Source organism: Aquarana catesbeiana, linkage group LG10 (assembly GCF_042186555.1).
Source record: "Aquarana catesbeiana isolate 2022-GZ linkage group LG10, ASM4218655v1, whole genome shotgun sequence".
NCBI classification, from domain to species: Eukaryota; Metazoa; Chordata; class Amphibia; order Anura; family Ranidae; genus Aquarana; species Aquarana catesbeiana.
Window position 1 is genome coordinate 260,087,185 of NC_133333.1, and position 19,246 is coordinate 260,106,430.

The window sequence follows — 19,246 nt, forward strand, 5'->3', positions numbered from 1 at the left end:
AGACTCACCAGCTGTATATCCCCTGCAGGGGTAACGAGTAGTCACAGTATGTGCCACTGTGCAGCAGTGCTTGGCAAGACCAGGACCAGGATGATATCATAAGAAGAAAGGATTCCATAGCGTGAAACTGTTTAAAAACACTATTTATTAGGTCAGATAAAAAGGGTACTCACATTGTAATGAAAAAAATGAGCGGTGTACAATGCTTACAAAGATGTTCCTAAGCGTCAGCTTTGCAGGGAGATGTCAGCAAGGCGTTCAGTCAAAGGCCACGCCCTACGTACGTTTCGTCACACGGACTTCTACGGGAGCGTTTTCTAGTGTTTAAACACAGACCGCTTCATGCTCTTAGCAGTGGTTAATACTGTTTTTTCCTTTTGAGGGAATATAGCACTAGACACCTTGGATGCGATTTATTGCACTCATTATGCTTCTCATGTTTAAATCACTAGTCACTTTAACCCACAGGAGTGGTAATAACTGCCATACATATTTCACTTAAAGGAATACACACGTGACACTTTTGATAAAACTGTATATATGCAGACATTTCTTCTGCAACTTTGGGACAGCGCCACACTTACACACTTTTCTTTTTTCACTTTTTCTGCTCATTCCACCCCCTGTGGAGTCAGCATATGTGAGGGCAGCAGTCTATCAATTTAGGAATATACTTCCCACCTAGGCTTCTAATTACACCCATTAGCGAGGACTCCCTATTTCCTCTGTTACACCTATTCATTGGTTTCTGGTTGTTTTTGGCCTGGGGACAGTCACTGTTTAACACGTGCCATATCAGAAGATTACACAGTAAAACCTTGGATTGCGAGCATAATTCATAGTTACATAGTAGGTGAGGTTGGAAAAAGACACAAGTCCATCAAGTCCAACCTATGTGTGTGATTATGTGTCAGTATTTCATTACATATCCCTGTATGTTGTGGTCGTTCAGGTGATTATCTAATAGTTTTTTTAAACGATCGATGCCCCCTGCTGAGACCATCGCCTGTGGAAGGGAATTCCACATCCTTGCCGCTCTTACAGTAAAGAACCCTCTACGTAGTTTAAGGTTAAACCTCCTTTCTTCTAATTGTAATGAGTGGCCACGAGTCTTATTAAACCCCCTTCTGTGAAAAACTTTTCTCCCTATTGTGGGGTCACCAGTGCGGTATTTCTACATTGAAATCATATCCCCTCTCAAGCGTCTCTTCTCCAGAGAGAATAAGTTCAGAGCTCACAACCTTTCCTCATAACTAAGATCCTCCAGACCCTTTATTAGCTTTGTTGCCCTTCTTTGTACTCGCTCCATTTCCAGTACATCCCTCCTGAGGACTGGAGCCCAGAACTGGACAGCATACTCCAGGTGCGGCTGGACCAGAGTCTTGTAGAGCGGGAGAATTATCGTTTTATCTCTGGAGTTGATCCCCTTTTTAATGCCAATATTCTGTTTGCTTTATTAGCAGCAGCTTGGCATTGCATGTCATTGCTGAGCTTATCATCTACTAGGACTCCCAGGTCCTTTTCCATCCTATATCCCCCCAGAGGTTCTCCCCCCAGTCTATAGATTGCATTCAGATTTTTGCCACCCAAATGCATTATTTTACATTTTTCTACATTGAACCTCATTTGCCATGTAGTCGCCCCTCCCCCATTCATTTGTTCAGATCTTTTTGCAAGATTTCCACATCCTGTGGAGAAGTTATTGCCCTGCTTAGCTTAGTATCGTCTGCAAATACAGAGATTGAACTGTTTATCCCATCCTCCAGATCGTTTATGAACAAATTAAATAGGATTGGTCCCAGCACAGAACCCTGGGGAACCCCACTACCCACCCCTGACCATTCTGAGTACTCCCCATTTATCACCACCCTCTGAACTCGCCCTTGTAGCCAGTTTTCAATCCATGTACTCACCCTATGGTCCATGCCAACGCACCTTATTTTGTACAGTAAACGTTTATGGGGAACTGTGTCAAATGCTTTTGTAAAATCCAGATACACCACGTCTACGGGCCTTCCTTTATCTAGATGGCAACTCACCTCCTCATAGAAGGTTAATAGATTGGTTTGGCAAGAACGATTCTTCATGAATCCATGCTGATTACTGCTAATGATACCGTTCTTATTACTAAAATCTTGTATATAGTCCCTTATCATCCCCTCCAAGAGTTTACATACTATTGATGTTAGGCTAACTGGTCTGTAATTCCCAGGGATGTATTTTGGGCCCTTTTTAAATATTGGTGCTACATTGGCTTTTCTCCAATCAGCTGGTACCATTCCAGTCAGTAGACTGTCATTAAAAATTAGGAACAACGGTCTGGCAATCACTTGACTGAGTTCCCTAAGTACCCTCGGATGCAAGCCATCTGTTCCCGGTGATTTATTAATGTTAAGTTTCTCAAGTCTAATTTTAATTCCGTCCTCTGTTAACCATGTAGGTGCTTCCTGTGATGTGTCATGAGGATAAACACTGCAGTTTTGGTTACTGAAGCCCCCCGATTCACTTGTGAAGACAGAGGAGAAGAATAAATTCAATACCTTCGCCATCTCCCCATCCTTTGTAACCAGATGTCCTTCCTCATTCTTTATGGGGCCAATATGGTCTGTCCTCCCTTTTTTACTGTTTACATACTTAAAGAATTTCTTGGGATTTTTTGCTCTCCTCCACTATGTGTCTTTCATGTTCTATCTTAGCCGTCCTTATTGCATCCTTACATTTCTTGTTGCATTCTTTATAAAGTCTGAATGCTGATGATGATCCCTCAACCCTGTATTTTTTGAAGGCCTTCTCCTTTGCTTTTATATGCATTTTTACATTGGAGTTAAGCCATCCAGGGCTTTTGTTCGCTCTTTTAAATTTATTACCCAATGGGATACATTGGCTAATGCCCTTATTTAATATGCTCTTAAAGCAAACCCATCTCTCTTCCGTATTCTTTGTTCCTAAGATTTTATCCCAATTTATGCCTTTTAGCAAGGTTTGTAGTTTAGGGAAGTTGGCTCTTTTGAAATTCAGTGTCTTTGTATTCCCTTCATGTCTCCTATTTGTGTGATTTATTTATACTGAAACGAATTGACCTATGATCGCTGTTACCTAAATTGCCCCGTATTTCCACATCCGTGATCAGGTCTGTATTGTTGGTAATCAGTAGATCCAGTAATGTGTTATTTCTAGTTGGTGCGTCTACCATCTGACCCATAAAATTGTCCTGCAAGACATTAAGGAACTGGTGAGCCTTAAATGAATGCGCTGTTCCCTCCGCCCAGTCTATGTCTGGATAATTAAAATCCCCCATTATAACACTTCCCATCCTTGCTGCTAATCCAATTTGTGATAGGAGATCCGTCTCCACTTCCTCCCTCAGGTTAGGGGGCCTATAGCATACTCCCAGTATTATTTTCCCCTTAGCTTCATCCCTTTGGAGCTCTACCTATAAGGATTCCACCTCCTCTCTAGCTCCCTCAGCGATGTCATCTCTCACATTCACTTGTACATTATTCTTGATATATAGGCATACCCCTCCCCCTTTTTTACCCTCTCTATCCTTGCGGTATAGGGAATACCCTTGAATGTTTGCCAGCCAATCATGAGAGCTGTTGAACCAGGTCTCTGAAATTCCCACAAAATCCAAATCCTCCTTGTACAACAGTATCTCTAGTTCACCCATCTTGTCCGCCATGCTCCTGGCATTGGTGAACATGCCACATAGTTTAGACCGGTAGCATATTGTCCTCTTATTGGGTGTTCCGAGATTCCAACTAGGACTTGTTACTATACTTACCTTGGGTTTATGTGCTTTGGTTAACCTACCACTAATGCCCCCAATACTACCCTCTGGAATATCTTCCGTGCTGGCTATCACTGTCTCTGGACCCTCCCCCCCATCGCCTAGTTTAAAAACTCCTCTAACTTTTTGGCCATCTTCATTCCCAGCAGATCTGCACCCTCCTCATTTAGGTGCAGTCCGTCCCTTCTATAGTACCGGTTACCGACTGGGAAGTCGGCCCAGTCCTCCAGGAACCCAAACCTCTCCTTACTACACCAGCTCTTCAGCCACTTGTTTACTTCCCTAATTTCCCTCTGCCTCTCTGGTGTGGCTCGATGTACCGGTAATATTCCTGAGAATACTACCTTGGAGGTCCTTTTCCTCAATTTAGCACCTAAGTCCCTAAAATCGTTCTTTAGGACACTCCATCTGCCTCTGACTTTGTTCCAGAAACATGCTTGTAATCCAAAGCACTTGTATATCAAAGCGAATTTCACCATAATAATTAATGGAAACTCAGATGATTTGTTCCACAACCATTTATTCATAAGTCCTTCCGTTTATAGTCCATATAAAAAGATTATAGAATAAAATGTCCATCTACAAATGGAAGCCTCCACAAGGGGATTAGAAGCAAAATCCAGCAGGAACTACAGAGTATAAAAGAGAAGAGAGGCGCCTCTAAGTGTAGCAATATGGTTACATTTAATGAAGGTCCAACATTTAGCAACTCACATGGTTGATGATTAACACAGACACATCTAAGCATGCAGGCATCCGGGGTAAAGCTCTCCACATAAACCGACCTCTGCACCGCCGGCTACCACCGCTGTCAGTCTACAATCATGACCGGGAAGACTACCCTGCAGTAGAGCGATCTGAAAGTGAGGCTTGAATCCCTCGTGGAGCGCAGTGTGGAAGGGATGACATTGATGGCCGCGCGGGGGATGGTCTATGAGGACAACTTTACCCCGGATGCCTGCATGCTTAGATGTGTCTGTTTTAATCATCAACCATGTGATTTGCTAAATGTTGGACCTTCATTAACCACTTCAGCCCCGGAAAATTTGGCTGCTAAATTTTTTGCATCTGCATCGCTTTAAAGTGGAGGGCCACCCTAAAATAAAAAAGTGCATCAATATTTTTAAAAAAATAAAAAAAAAACATTTGAAAAAAAAAAAAAAAATTAACTTCCCTGAAACCCCTGTTGCTAGGCAGTCTTCCTAATCTGCCTCTTCCTATTCAGCGGCGCTTCCTCCTCTTCGGCGAACGGCCCTGTTGCCTTCTGGGACATGTGTGTGTCCCAGAAACCAACAGGGCCAGTCACAAAGCGCCGCGCAACTCGCCCATGCACAGTAGGAAACTGGCAGTGAAGCTGCAAGGCTCCACTTGCCTTTTTCCCTTAGTTAGGATGGCGGTGCCGGCAGCCGATCCAATGAACGGAACGACCTCGGGGGGCCGACATTGCGGGCTCACTGGACAAGTAAGTGTCCTTATTAAAAGTCAGCAGCTACAGTGTTTGTAGCTGCTGGCTTAAAAAAAAAAAAAAAATGGCCAGAACACCCCTTTAACTGACAATTGCGCGGTCGTGCGACGTTTCACCCAAACAAAATGAACGTCCTTTTTTTCCCACAAATAGAGCTTACTTTTGGTGGTATTTGATCACCTCTGCAGTTTTTATTTTTCGCGCTATAAACAAAAAAAGACCAAAAATTTTGAAAAAAAACACAATATTTTGTACTTTTTGCTATAATAAATATCACCATTTTTTTTATTTTAAATGAACTTTTTCCTAGTTTAGGCCGATATGTATTCCACTACATATTTTTGGTAATAAAAATTGCAATAAGCGTATATTGATTGGTTTGCGCAAAAGTTATAGCGTCTACAAAATAGGGAATAGTTTTATGGCATTATTATTATATATTTTTTTTTTTTTTTTTTACTAGTCATGGCGGCGATCTGCGATTTTTATCAGGACTGCGACATTATGACGGACACATCTGACACTATTGGCACATTTTTGGGACCATTGTCATTTATACAGCTATCAGAGCTATAAAAATGCACTGATTACTGTAAAAATGACACTGGCAGGGAAGGGGTTAACACTAGGGGGTGATCAAGGGGTTAACTGTGTTCCCTCAGTGTGTGTTCCAACTGTAGGGGGGATGGGACTGTGTAGGGGAGATGACAGATCGCTGTTCATACTCTGTATGAACACACGATCAGTCTCTTCTCCCCTCAGAGAACCGAGATCTGAGTGTTTACACACACAGATCCCGGTTCTCGGTGTGTTACGAGCGATCTGGGGGCGAGCAGCGGGCGTGCGTGCGCACCCCTAGTGGCCACAGGGTGAAGCGATGTTACATAATGTCGTTTCGCCCAGCCATGCCATTCTGCCGCAGTAAAACTGCGGCGGCTGGTCGGCAAGCGGTTAAATGTAACCATAGTGCTACACTTGGAGGCGCCTCTCTTCTCTCTATACTCAGTTGTGACGCTACTTGTATATAAAGCCAAAATTTATAAAAAAAAAAAAATTGTCTTGCAAAACGCTCTCAAACCAAGTTACTCTCAATCCAAGGTTTTACTGTACAATGTTTAATACACCGATCGCTTACTATGCAGATGATCTGTTTTGGGTGATAGTAATCATACCCAAAATGTATTTAAAGTGTCTCTAAACCCCAAAACAAACATTTTATTATATTGCACCTTTTAGATGTGATGGCTGCAAACATTTTATTTTCTTAGGCTTATTTTACTTTTATTTTCACCTGGTGATCCTGCCGCTAGCAGACTTCCTATCTTAGAAAATAAAAAATAAAATATAAAACAAAAGTGCAGCGCTGGAGCTGTATAAATCACCAGAAAAAAACTTGTGACACATCAAGTGTTTGTGTTTTTTATTATCATTCTAGTTTTAACTATGAGGGCAATTACAAACTAGAATGGTAACAATATGAACTGAGCTTATCAAAAATGGAAGCATCCCAGAATCTGTGCATAATACATCAGGTGGTTATGATGCCAATCAAACATATATTAGCGGGTTGCTCGGTGAATAAAATGTCACTTATATGCAGATGTCCATCAACCAATGAATATCATAATGTGCTCTTCCACATATATGTCAAAAAAATCATAAAGGTGATAATATTGCCGTTTAATCCAAACACCCGGGACTGAGCTTCAACCACCAGGGGAAAGAGATGGGTTCTCTTACCAGAGGACGTGGACCCTCGCGCCAGCGGCGGTGGGTCAAACAGGCATGTAGTGGTATCCAAGACACCACGATCTCCAATGTTGGCAGACTGCAGTCAGCTTAGGAGTGAGCAGACAGAGCCACAAGACAACCACAATTCCTGGTCTTATGTGGTGTCTGGAAGGGTTTATCCCCAGAAGTAAATCAAGATGATCGCAAGAAAAAAAAAAAAAGGAAGGCTTCCACATGGCGTAGGTCAAAAGATATCGTATGGATTTATTAAGTACAAACCACAAACATCATGTTAAAGATTTATGCAAGGTAAAAAGTGATCACAGGTAGATTGATAAAAAAATTAGCGCAATGTGCGTGGCTCAGCAGAGGCCCGACACGTTTCGTCTTATAGGACTTCTACTGGGGTTGTGATCTTAGGATGTCCCAAAATGACTCGGCACCACTTGTTGCAGCATTCTCCTGTGAGGCGGGGGGGGGCAGACCCTTAACAACCTGTGTTCCCAGGAAGTGGCAGCATTCTCCTGTGAGGCGGGGTGGGGGGGCAGACCCTTTACAACCTGTGTTCCCAGGAAGTGGCAGCATTCTCCTGTGAGGCCGGGGTGTGGGGGGGGGGGGGCAGACCCTTGACATCATGTGTTCCCAGGAAGTGGAAGCATTCTCCTGTGAGGCTGGGGTGGGGGGGGGGGGGGCAGACCCTTGACATCATGTGTTCCCAGGAAGTGGCAGCATTCTCCTGTGAGGCAGGGTGGGGGGGCAGACCCTTAACATCCTGTGTTCCCAGGAAGTGGCAGCATTCTCCTGTGAGGCGGGGTGGGGGGGCAGACCCTTTACATCCTGTGTTCCCAGGAAGTGGGTTCAGTGACACTGGGCGTCATTCATCCCTCCTGTCATTAAATGCAGCAATGCCAACCAAAGACGCATTGTTGTTTCCCCTTCCCCCAGCTCTCAGGCACAGCGCTGTGTGCACGTTGGGAACGTTTTTTTTTTTCCACAATTCGCAGTAATCCGTTTTTATTTTTCTTCTTACCCAGGTGGTAGAAATTGCCAGTCTGACAGATCACCTTCTGACCGAATGCACTCACAAGGACTCGTTTGGGAAATGCCAACGTTGCTCAGAGGCCATATCTAAGGACCATCTGCTGGAGCACGTCAAAGCCAAGACTTGTAACCGTAAGTTCCTGCCTGGTTATGTATAGAGGCGACAGATCAGGGAATTCCTATAGAACATCAACAGACGGTCATTTTTTTATGTAGTTTAACCACTTAAGGACCGGAAGGATTTGCCCCCTTAATGGCCAGGCCATTTTTTTGCGATACGGCACTCCGTCGCTTTAACTGATAATTGTGCGACGCTGTAGCCAAACAAAATTAGTAATTTTTTTCCCACAAATAGAGTTTTCTTTTGCTGGTTTTTGATGACCACCTTTTTTACTTTTTGCTATAATAAATATCCCAAAAAAATGTCTTCATCGATTTAGGCCGATATGTATTCTATGTATTCTTCTACATATTTTTGGTTAAAAAAAGATTGCAATAAGCGTATATTGATCGGTTTGTGCAAAAGTTATAGCGTCTACAAAATATGGGATAGATTTATGGCATTTTTATTATTATTTTTTTTTTTTTTACTTATAATGGAGGCGATCTACAATTTTTATCGGGACTGCGACATTATGGCGGACACATCGGACACTTTTGACACATTTTTGAAACCATTGACAATTATACAGCGATCAGTGCTATAAAAATGCACTGATTACTGTGTAAATGTCACTGGCAGGGAAGGGGTTAACACTACGGCATAGCTCCCAACTGTCCCTGATTTCCAGGGACTGTCCCTGATTTGGTACAATGTCCCTCTGTCCCTCTTTCCTCCTCATTTGTCCCTCAATTTGGTCTGATCTATATGGATGTATATAAAATGCACTTTTTATCTATCAAAAAGTGTTTCCCAGCGCTAAACCTTTCATCTGATTTCTAAATTGCTGCATTTGTAAATTCCAAAAGCCAATATAAAGGAATAGTAGTGGTAAAAAAAAGCACTTGTGGGTTTAACCAATCTTGTTTTTTTCGTACAGTACTCCTTTAAGGGGGTGTGGCAGGGGGTGTGTCCTATGCCTACACACTTTTGCTGATAGGTGTCCCTCATTCCCATCTCAAACAGTTGGGAGGTATCCTAGGGGGGCGATCAAGGGGTTAACTGTGTTCCCTTGTGTATTTCTAACTGTGGGGGGGGTGGATGGGACTGTCTAGGAGAAGAGAGAGATTGCTGTTCATACTTAGTATGAACACACGATCTGTCTCCTCTCCCCTGAAAGAACCGGGATCTGTATGTTTTTACACACAGATCCCGGTTCTCGTCATGTTACGAGCTATCGTGGGAGCCCGTCGGTCATCGCGACCGCAGGGCACTCAGCCAAAAGGAAAAGCGACATAAGGTATTGTTGATTTGCCGAGCCAACCTGCCGCAGTAAAACTGCGGCGGCTGGTCGGCAAGCGGTTAAATAAAGTTTTTAGCGTGATAAATCTGTATCTGTACATGGTGTACGTTTTCAACAAGACTGGATTTTTTTTTTTCCTCCATCATGTTGGTGAGTTTCGTCTTCCTTTTTAAGTATTTGGAGACACTTCCCAGCAGTTCCAGTTAATGAAGTGCTGTAAACGGGGGATGTGCCATGACAGAGGCACCGAGCTTTACACATGTGACCCATCTACAGGGACAGACAGCAAAGCCTTTTTCCATACTTCGTCACTATTGAACAAGAACACGAATCTCACAAGTCTCACAGCCAGGTGTATAAGGGGATCGGATGTTCTGTTCCCTGTAGGAGGCTTCCTAATGTATTAAGGTTTACAATAAATTCAAGTGGCCCTGTCTCTACAGCCGTGGCACAAAAGTTTTGAGAATGACACAAATATTATTTTTCACAAAGTCCGCTGCCTCAGTTTTTATGATGCCAATTTGCATACACTCTGCAATGTTATTAACGAGCGATCAGATGAATTGCAATTAATTGCAAAGTCTTTCTTTGCCATGAAAATGAACCTAATCCCCAAAAAAAAACATTTCCACTGCATTTAACCCCTTCCACAAAAGGACCAGCTGACATCATGCCAGTGATTCTCTCGGTAACACTGGTGCCAGTGTTGAGGAGCACAAGGCTGGAAATCACTCTGTAATGGGGATTTGAGTTCGAATAACAGACTGGAAGCTTTAAAAAGGAGGGTGGTGCTTGAAATCATTGTTCTTCCTCTGTTAACCATGGTTACCTGCAAGGAAACACGTGCCGTCATCATTGCTTTACACAAAAAGGGATTCACAGGCAATGATATTGCTGCCACTAAGATTGCACCAAAATCAGCCATTTATCCGTTGATTAAGAACTTCAAGGAGATTCAAGGAGAGAGGTTCAATTGTTGTGAAGAAGGCTTTAGGGTGCCCCAGAAAGTCCAGCAAGCGCCAGGACCGTCTCCTACAGTTAATTGTCCATGAGGCCTTCATGTCATCACTATGCAAGGGAAACTAAGAAGATCTTCCGTCCAGAAAAAGTGCATAAAATGTGTAAATTAATAATTCCTGTGAATTTGGCTGCTGCGGGTTTAAAGTAAGTGCTATATAATCAAAACTCTGAGTACAAAAGATAATTTCATGGATAAACTGCACTGCTTGAAACCTTCATAGACAAAATGTAAAGCTTGAACATAACAGACCTGCTATAGCAATACAAAATAACATTAAGTAATCATATAAACAGGGAATAAAAAGTCCCAAATGAGTTCTCATGCAGTTGTATAAAAAACAGTCGCTCCACTTCTTCTCAGTGCCTCCGCTGTTCCCAGACAGACACTTACCACAAGATGTTGACTTACTATTGCTAGTCAGGTCAGTAGCGCTTGTGTTTGGGGCTATACCCCTAAATCTCCAATGGATTGTTCCTAAGAGTCCTCCTCAGATGGTGCACTCGTCATGCATGCAAATAAAATACCAGGGGGTCTGAGAGTGTAAAACCGTAAGATTTTATTAAAACACATACAGAAATATTGTAAAAAAATTCACACTCACATGTGTAGGTGCGTATAAGAACCTGAACAGGGTATGTATGGCTTGCAAAGGGGGGAAGGGAAATGGGCGTGGCTGTGCATGTGTAGAAAGCCAGCATGCACTCCAATAGCAGGGTATTACATCGCCGGAAATGACGTCAGCATGTAGACTACGCCTCGACCGGTTTCATCCTGATTGGACATCTTCAGAAAGTTCTTTCGTCCAATCAGAACGAAACCGATTGAGGTGTGGTCTACAAGATGATGGAATTTCCGGTGATGTCATACCCTCCTATTGGAGCGCATGCTGGTTTTCTACGCATGCACAGCCACGCCCATTTTTTCCCCTCCCTTTGCAAGCCTTACATACCCGGTGCTGGTTCTTATACGCACCTACACATGAGTGTGAATTTTTTACAATATTTCTGTATGTGTTTTAATAAAATTGAACGGTTTTACACTCTGAGACCCCCCTGGTATTTTATTTGCATGCATGATGAGTACACCATCTGAGAAGGACCCATAGGAAATATTGTAAAAAATTCACACTCACGTGCAGGTGCGTATAAGATCGGTTTCGTCCTGATTGGACAAAAGAACTTCCTGAAGATGTCCAATCAGGACGAAACCGGTCGAGGTGTGGTCTACATGCTGACGTCATTTCCGGTGATGACATACCCTCCTTTTGGAGCACATGCTGGTTTTCTGCGCATGCACAGTCACGCCCATTTTTTTCCCCTCCCTTTGCAAGCCTTACATACCCGGTTCTGGTTCTTATATGCACCTCCACATGAGTGTGAATTTTTTACAAAATTTCTGTGCGTGTTTTATTAAAATCTAACGGTTTTACACTCTGAGACCCCCCCCTGGTATTTTATTTGCATGCATGACGAGTACAGCATCTGAGAAGGACTCTTAGGAACAAGCCATTGGAGACTTGGAGGTATTTCCCCAAACACAAGCGCTACTGACCTGACTAGCAATAGTAAGTCAACATCTTGTGGTGAGTGTCTGTCTGGGAACACCGGAGGCACTGAGAAGTGGAGAGCCTGTTTTGTATACAACTGTACTAGCACTCCTTTATTTGGGACTTTATTCCCTTTTTATATGATTACATGGCCTTAATGTTATTTTGTATTGCTATAGCAGGTCTGTTATGATCATTTTGTCCATGAAGGTTTAGAAAAAAAAATTGAAGTGACTGAAACCTCGAGGTTTTAATTTGTGAATCGGCACTGGAGAAGTAGGCCGTGGAATCTGACCACGTGTGACACAGTCACTTACCTCTTCATCCAGGGTTGACACCTCATGCCCAGTGCTTCTCATGATGACCCGGGATGAATCTGCCACCACAATACCGCAGCTTTATTGTCTGCCATGTTGGTATAATTGTGCATGGCAGGTCGGCTTGTTCCACCATCTCTGGGGCCGTTTTCATCTTGTCTGCAGTGAGAGCCATAAAAACGAGTCCTGAATAAAGAAAGCCAGCAGTTAGAAGTGTGCCTTCAGCTGGCAGGAGAGCGTGCCCCCACACCCTGGCACCCTTCCACCAGCCATACAATGATCACAGGCGTGTCTCGCACACTCTTCTCTAAGAGTTTCCTCATCTCGTTGCAGTCAAATGGACATCATTCCAAGTCCTTCCAACTTTACAGTGACTGAATCCACAGTGGTCTGGGTGCGTCCACTTACACAATCGACCTCCACCAGCTGCGTTGCTCCCTGGATTTCAGAGGCCAGCCTTTGTTGGTTTTTGGAAACCCAGTTTGTGAACAGTAAGGGGATGTGTCTTAAAGAGAAAGTCCAAACATATTTTTGGAGTCCATTGAGGGACACTGGATTTCTTCAACCTTTGGGTTATACTGCTGCCTACAGGAAGGTTGGACACTGGAAAAAAAAATATAGGTCAGCCCAGGATAACCCTTCCCATTCCCAGCATACTTTATTTCCTTTTCATTGGTGGAAGGGTGGACATCTTTTGTACAATTCAAGTGCTTGTAACAAACATGTTATACTTATCTGCTCTGTTGCAGTGGATTTGCACAGAGCAGCCCAGATCCTCCTCTTCTTGGATCCCTCTTCTGCGCTCCTGGCCCCTCCCTCCTGTTCAGTTTCCCACGACCTGGCCCTGCCCGCTCTCTCCTGATTGGCTAGCTGACTTTGATTGACAGCAGCATCCAATGGCACCGCTGCTGTGTCTCAGTCAATCAGGAGCTGCTGCCTCCATTGACACAGACAGCAGGACTCGGCCCCGCCCCCGGCTCCCATGTCACGGCATTCCCATGCCAATGGCTCCCGCTGCTATCAACTAATGAGGAGCCGAGACACCAGCTGGAGCTGCTGTGCTCGTCCCCATCGCTGGATCGATCGGGTTCAGGTAAGAAAAAGGGGGGCTCTGGGGACAGCTGCAGCACAAAAGGTTTTTCACCTTAATGCATAGAATGTATTGAGGTGAAAAACCCTAAAACTTTACAACTCCTTTAAGCAATACAGGTCACCTCCCTACCCACAGTGAGGTTATCTCTCTGTTCTCTGTCAGTATGTTCCTTGTCACCATGTGTAAATGCAGCAGCCCTGATTGGACCCAAATACTGCCATTCCATCCCCCGATGCTGCTGCACAAAGAGCTGAAATCAAGTCCAATTCTTTTATTTTAATGTTTTAAGTTTTTTTTAATATCTTCCTGGAGTTCCACATTACTTCTGCTTGTGTACTCTAATTATGATTTTCAAAATTGTGTGATAGATTGCTTTATCAATAGGTTTGGTGATGTCCTTTTTTGTGTAACAATATTCGTGGCCCAAAAAAATCCTACTTTTCACTTATACTACTACTACTACCTCTACTACGCCTACTACTACTACGCCTACTACTACGCCTACTATTACTACTACTATTACTACTACTATTACTACTACTACTACTACTACTACTACTATTATTATTATTTCACAGGGACTGCAATTCTCTACATGCTCATTCTTTTTGTTCTTCTTTTATAGCTGCTAAAGGAGACAAAGAAGCAAACCGATGTCCTTTGTGCCATGAAAACTTTTTACCTGGAGAAGAGGTAATATTATTATTATTTTTTTTATTATTATTAAAATGCTTTCCTGCTTTACCAAAAGAGTATTCTCCTCCTTTCCTGAATCCATTGTTGTAAATAAGTTGATGGCTTCAGCTCAGATTTACACGCTTTCACCCTAAACCCCACACACCTTCATGTGTGTCTACTCTCCTGCGTGTCTCTCTACTCTCCTGCGTGTCTCTCTACTCTCCTGCGTGTCTCTCTCTACTCTCCTGCGTGTCTCTCTACTCTCCTGCGTGTTTCTCTCTACTCTCCTGCGTGTCTCTCTACTCTCCTGCGTGTCTCTCTACTCTCCTGCGTGTTTCTCTCTACTCTCCTGCGTGTCTCTCTACTCTCCTGCGTGTCTCTCTACTCTCCTGCGTGTCTCTCTACTCTCCTGCGTGTCTCTCTCTACTCTCCTGCGTGTCTCTCTACTCTCCTGCGTGTTTCTCTCTACTCTCCTGCGTGTCTCTCTACTCTCCTGCGTGTCTCTCTACTCTCCTGCGTGTTTCTCTCTACTCTCCTGCGTGTCTCTCTACTCTCCTGCGTGTCTCTCTCTACTCTCCTGCGTGTCTCTCTACTCTCCTGCGTGTCTCTCTACTCTCCTGCGTGTCTCTCTACTCTCCTGCGTGTCTCTCTGCTCTCCTGCGTGTCTCTCTGCTCTCCTGCGTGTCTCTCTACTCTCCTGCGTGTCTCTCTCTACTCTCCTGCGTGTCTCTCTACTCTCCTGCCTGTTTCTCCTGCGTGTTTCTCTCTACTCTCCTGCGTGTCTCTCTACTCTCCTGCGTGTCTCTCTCTACTCTCCTGCGTGTCTCTCTCTACTCTCCTGCGTGTCTCTCTACTCTCCTGCGTGTCTCTCTGCTCTCCTGCGTGTCTCTCTGCTCTCCTGCGTGTCTCTCTACTCTCCTGCGTGTCTCTCTACTCTCCTGCGTGTCTCTCTGCTCTCCTGCGTGTCTCTCTACTCTCCTGCGTGTCTCTCTACTCTCCTGCGTGTCTCTCTGCTCTCCTGCGTGTCTCTCTGCTCTCCTGCGTGTCTCTCTCTGCTCTCCTGCGTGTCTCTCTCTGCTCTCCTGCGTGTCTCTCTCTGCTCTCCTGCGTGTCTCTCTCTGCTCTCCTGCGTGTCTCTCTGCTCTCCTGCGTGTCTCTCTGCTCTCCTGCGTGTCTCTCTGCTCTCCTGCGTGTCTCTCTGCTCTCCTGCGTGTCTCTCTCTGCTCTCCTGCGTGTCTCTCTCTGCTCTCCTGCGTGTTTCTCTCTGCTCTCCTGCGTGTCTCTCTGCTCTCCTGCGTGTCTCTCTGCTCTCCTGCGTGTCTCTCTGCTCTCCTGCGTGTCTCTCTGCTCTCCTGCGTGTCTCTCTGCTCTCCTGCGTGTCTCTCTGCTCTCCTGCGTGTCTCTCTGCTCTCCTGCGTGTCTCTCTCTGCTCTCCTGCGTGTCTCTCTCTGCTCTCCTGCGTGTCTCTCTCTGCTCTCCTGCGTGTTTCTCTCTGCTCTCCTGCGTGTTTCTCTCTGCTCTCCTGCGTGTCTCTCTGCTCTCCTGCGTGTCTCTCTGCTCTCCTGCGTGTCTCTCTGCTCTCCTGCGTGTCTTTCTCTACTCTCCTGCGTGTCTCTCTCTGCTCTCCTGCGTGTTTCTCTCTGCTCTCCTGCGTGTCTCTCTGCTCTCCTGCGTGTCTCTCTACTCTCCTGCGTGTCTCTCTACTCTCCTGCGTGTCTCTCTGCTCTCCTGCGTCTCTCTCTGCTCTCCTGCGTCTCTCTCTGCTCTCCTGCGTGTCTCTCTCTGCTCTCCTGCGTGTCTCTCTCTGCTCTCCTGCGTGTCTCTCTCTGCTCTCCTGCGTGTCTCTCTCTGCTCTCCTGCGTGTCTCTCTCTACTCTCCTGTGTGTCTCTCTCTCTCTCTCTACTCTCCTGTGTGTCTCTCTCTCTCTACTCTCCTGCGTGTCTCTCTCTCTCTCTCTACTCTCCTGCGTGTCTCTCTCTCTCTACTCTCCTGCGTGTCTCTCTCTCTCTCTACTCTCCTGCGTGTCTCTCTCTCTACTCTCCTGCGTGTCTCTCTCTCTCTCTACTCTCCTGCGTGTCTCTCTCTCTCTCTCTCTACTCTCCTGCGTGTCTCTCTCTGCTCTCCTGCGTGTCTCTCTCCTGCGTGTCTCTCTCCTGCGTGTCTCTCTCCTGCGTGTCTCTCTCCTGCGCGTCTCTCTACTCTCCTGCGCGTCTCTCTCTCTACTCTCCTGCGCGTCTCTCTCTCTACTCTCCTGCGCGTCTCTCTCTCTACTCTCCTGCGCGTCTCTCTCTCTACTCTCCTGCGCGTCTCTCTCTACTCTCCTGCGCGTCTCTCTCTACTCTCCTGCGCGTCTCTCTCTCTACTCTCCTGCGCGTCTCTCTCTCTACTCTCCTGCGCGTCTCTCTCTCTACTCTCCTGCGCGTCTCTCTCTCTACTCTCCTGCGCGTCTCTCTCTCTACTCTCCTGCGCGTCTCTCTCTCTACTCTCCTGCGCGTCTCTCTCTCTACTCTCCTGCGCGTCTCTCTCTCTACTCTCCTGCGCGTCTCTCTCCTGCGCGTCTCTCTCCTGCGCGTCTCTCTCCTGCGCGTCTCTCTCTCTACTCTCCTGCGCGTCTCTCTCTCTACTCTCCTGCGCGTCTCTCTCTCTACTCTCCTGCGCGTCTCTCTCTCTACTCTCCTGCGCGTCTCTCTCTCTACTCTCCTGCGCGTCTCTCTCTCTACTCTCCTGCGCGTCTCTCTCTCTACTCTCCTGCGCGTCTCTCTCTCTACTCTCCTGCGCGTCTCTCTCTCTACTCTCCTGCGCGTCTCTCTCTCTACTCTCCTGCGCGTCTCTCTCTCTACTCTCCTGCGCGTCTCTCTCTCTACTCTCCTGCGCGTCTCTCTCTCTACTCTCCTGCGTGTCTCTCTCTCTCTACTCTCCTGCGTGTCTCTCTCTCTCTACTCTCCTGCGTGTCTCTCTCTCTCTACTCTCCTGCGTCTCTCTCTCTCTACTCTCCTGCGTGTCTCTCTCTCTACTCTCCTGCGTCTCTCTCTCTCTACTCTCCTGCGTGTCTCTCTCTCTACTCTCCTGCGTGTCTCTCTCTCTCTCTCTACTCTCCTGTGTGTCTCTCTCTCTCTCTCTACTCTCCTGTGTGTCTCTCTCTCTCTCTCTACTCTCCTGTGTGTCTCTCTCTCTCTCTCTCTACTCTCCTGCGTGTCTCTCTCTCTCTCTCTACTCTCCTGCGTGTCTCTCTCTCTACTCTCCTGCGTGTCTCTCTCTCTCTCTACTCTCCTGCGTGTCTCTCTCTCTCTCTCTACTCTCCTGCGTGTCTCTCTCTCTCTCTCTACTCTCCTGCGTGTCTCTCTCTCTACTCTCCTGCGTGTCTCTCTCTCTACTCTCCTGCGTGTCTCTCTCTCTACTCTCCTGCGTGTCTCTCTCTCTACTCTCCTGCTGGGCAGGTATCTCGCACACCATGAATCATTCCTATTCAGGACTCGCCCTGAACATTTGGACAGCTGCATGTGTACAGAGATTGGCAGCGATGATATGACCCGCCATGTTTCTGGTTGGAGTTCTACTTTAACACAGAATTCCATGCAAAAAAACAAACAAACTTTGATTTAAACTGGAACTGTAATAAAATAAAAAAATGAGAACAGGCAGATTTTTTATTCATGTGGAAAAGACCTGCTATGTATCTTCCTCTGCCTTTTACCTTCCTGTCAGCATTGTAGACTGCCCTGAGCATGTGCAGAGATAAACAAACTCCCATGCACATGCAAGAGTAATGTTGTCCCGGCCCGGATAATAAACATGGCCAGAAATCGTTACCTGGAAGAAGACCAGCTCAGCAGCCGGTAGGGGAGTTGCAGGACAACACAGTGCTATAGTAGAGGGCTGAGTATAGTTCTGTTCTAAATAAATTCCCCAATAGCCATAATAATCCTCTATGTACTGTATGCACCTAATGCCTTCGCAATCACAGATATTACCTTCTGGATGTAGTGGTGACATCATCACTGTGCTGTACATTGCAGAGAGCACAGCTGTGGGAGGGGCCCCAGTAGGTTCTCCCTACTACAGGTTGGGGTGGAGTCAAGACCAGCCACCCTGAGAAAGGAGAGCAAGCAGAGGTATGGGAGGGGCCAAGCAGGTTCCATCCACTACAGGAGGGGGCGGAGTTGAGACCAGTCAACCTGCACAAGGAGAAAGCAGAGCTGTGGGAGGGGTCAAGCAGGCCCCACCCACTACAGGAGAGGGGGGGGGAGTAAAGACCAAGCCACCCTGCACAAGAAGAGAGAGCAGAGCTGTTGGAGGGGCCCAGAAAGTTCCATGAACTACACGAGGGGGCGGAGACAAGACCAGCCACTCTGCACAAGAAGAGAGAGCAAAGCTATGGGATGGGCCCAGCAAGTTCCATGAACTACAGGAGGGGGTGGGGTCAAGACCAGCCACCCTGCACAAGAAGAGAGAGCAGAGCTGTTGGAGGGGCCCGGAAAGTTCCATGAACTACAGGACAGGGGCAGAGACGAGACCAGCCACCCTGCACAAGAAGAGAGAGCAGAGCTATGGGAGGAGCCCAGCAAGTTTCATGAACTACACAAGGGGGCGGAGACCAGACCAGCCACCCTGCACAAGAAGAGAGAGCAGAGCTGTTGGAGGGGCCCGGAAAGTTCCATGAACTACAGGACAGGGGCAGAGACGAGACCAGCCACTCTGCACAAGAAGAGAGAGCAAAGCTATGGGATGGGCCCAGCAAGTTCCATGAACTACACGAGGGGGCGGAGACCAGACCAGCCACCCTGCACAAGAAGAGAGAGCAGAGCTGTTGGAGGGGCCCAGCAGGTTCCGTCCACCCTAGGAGGGGGCGGAGTGAAGACCAGCCACCCTGCACTAGGAGAGAGAGCAGCAGTGAGTGGTCTTTATTACAGGAAGTCTCCCACTGGATTACTGCACAGATCTGGAAGAAACATAAAGATCACCGAGATTCCAGAAAAAGACACAAGAGGAATGAATTTAGATTATATTTTTTTAGCAAAAAGACAATGAAGGAAAAGACGAGTATGGTAATCGCCTCTCATCCAGCCAAGTTTTATTCCACAATGACGGTTATAAGATGGCAGGACTGTGTTTTATGGTTCAGTTTCAATGCAAAGATATTTAAAGTGATTTATGTATCTC

General features: G+C 46.1%; 1 protein-coding gene across 1 annotated transcript in view; it reads left to right on the forward strand.

Moving 5' to 3' along the window:
- The window catches only part of CEP104 (centrosomal protein 104), a gene marked incomplete at its 5' end in the record, with an annotated part of 87,833 nt that overhangs the window by 44,356 nt on the left and 24,231 nt on the right, over positions 1-19,246 (forward strand). Inside the window, 2 exon segments of the mRNA XM_073603702.1 lie at positions 8,021-8,159; positions 14,033-14,100. Coding sequence (XP_073459803.1) covers positions 8,021-8,159; positions 14,033-14,100 — 207 coding nt within the window.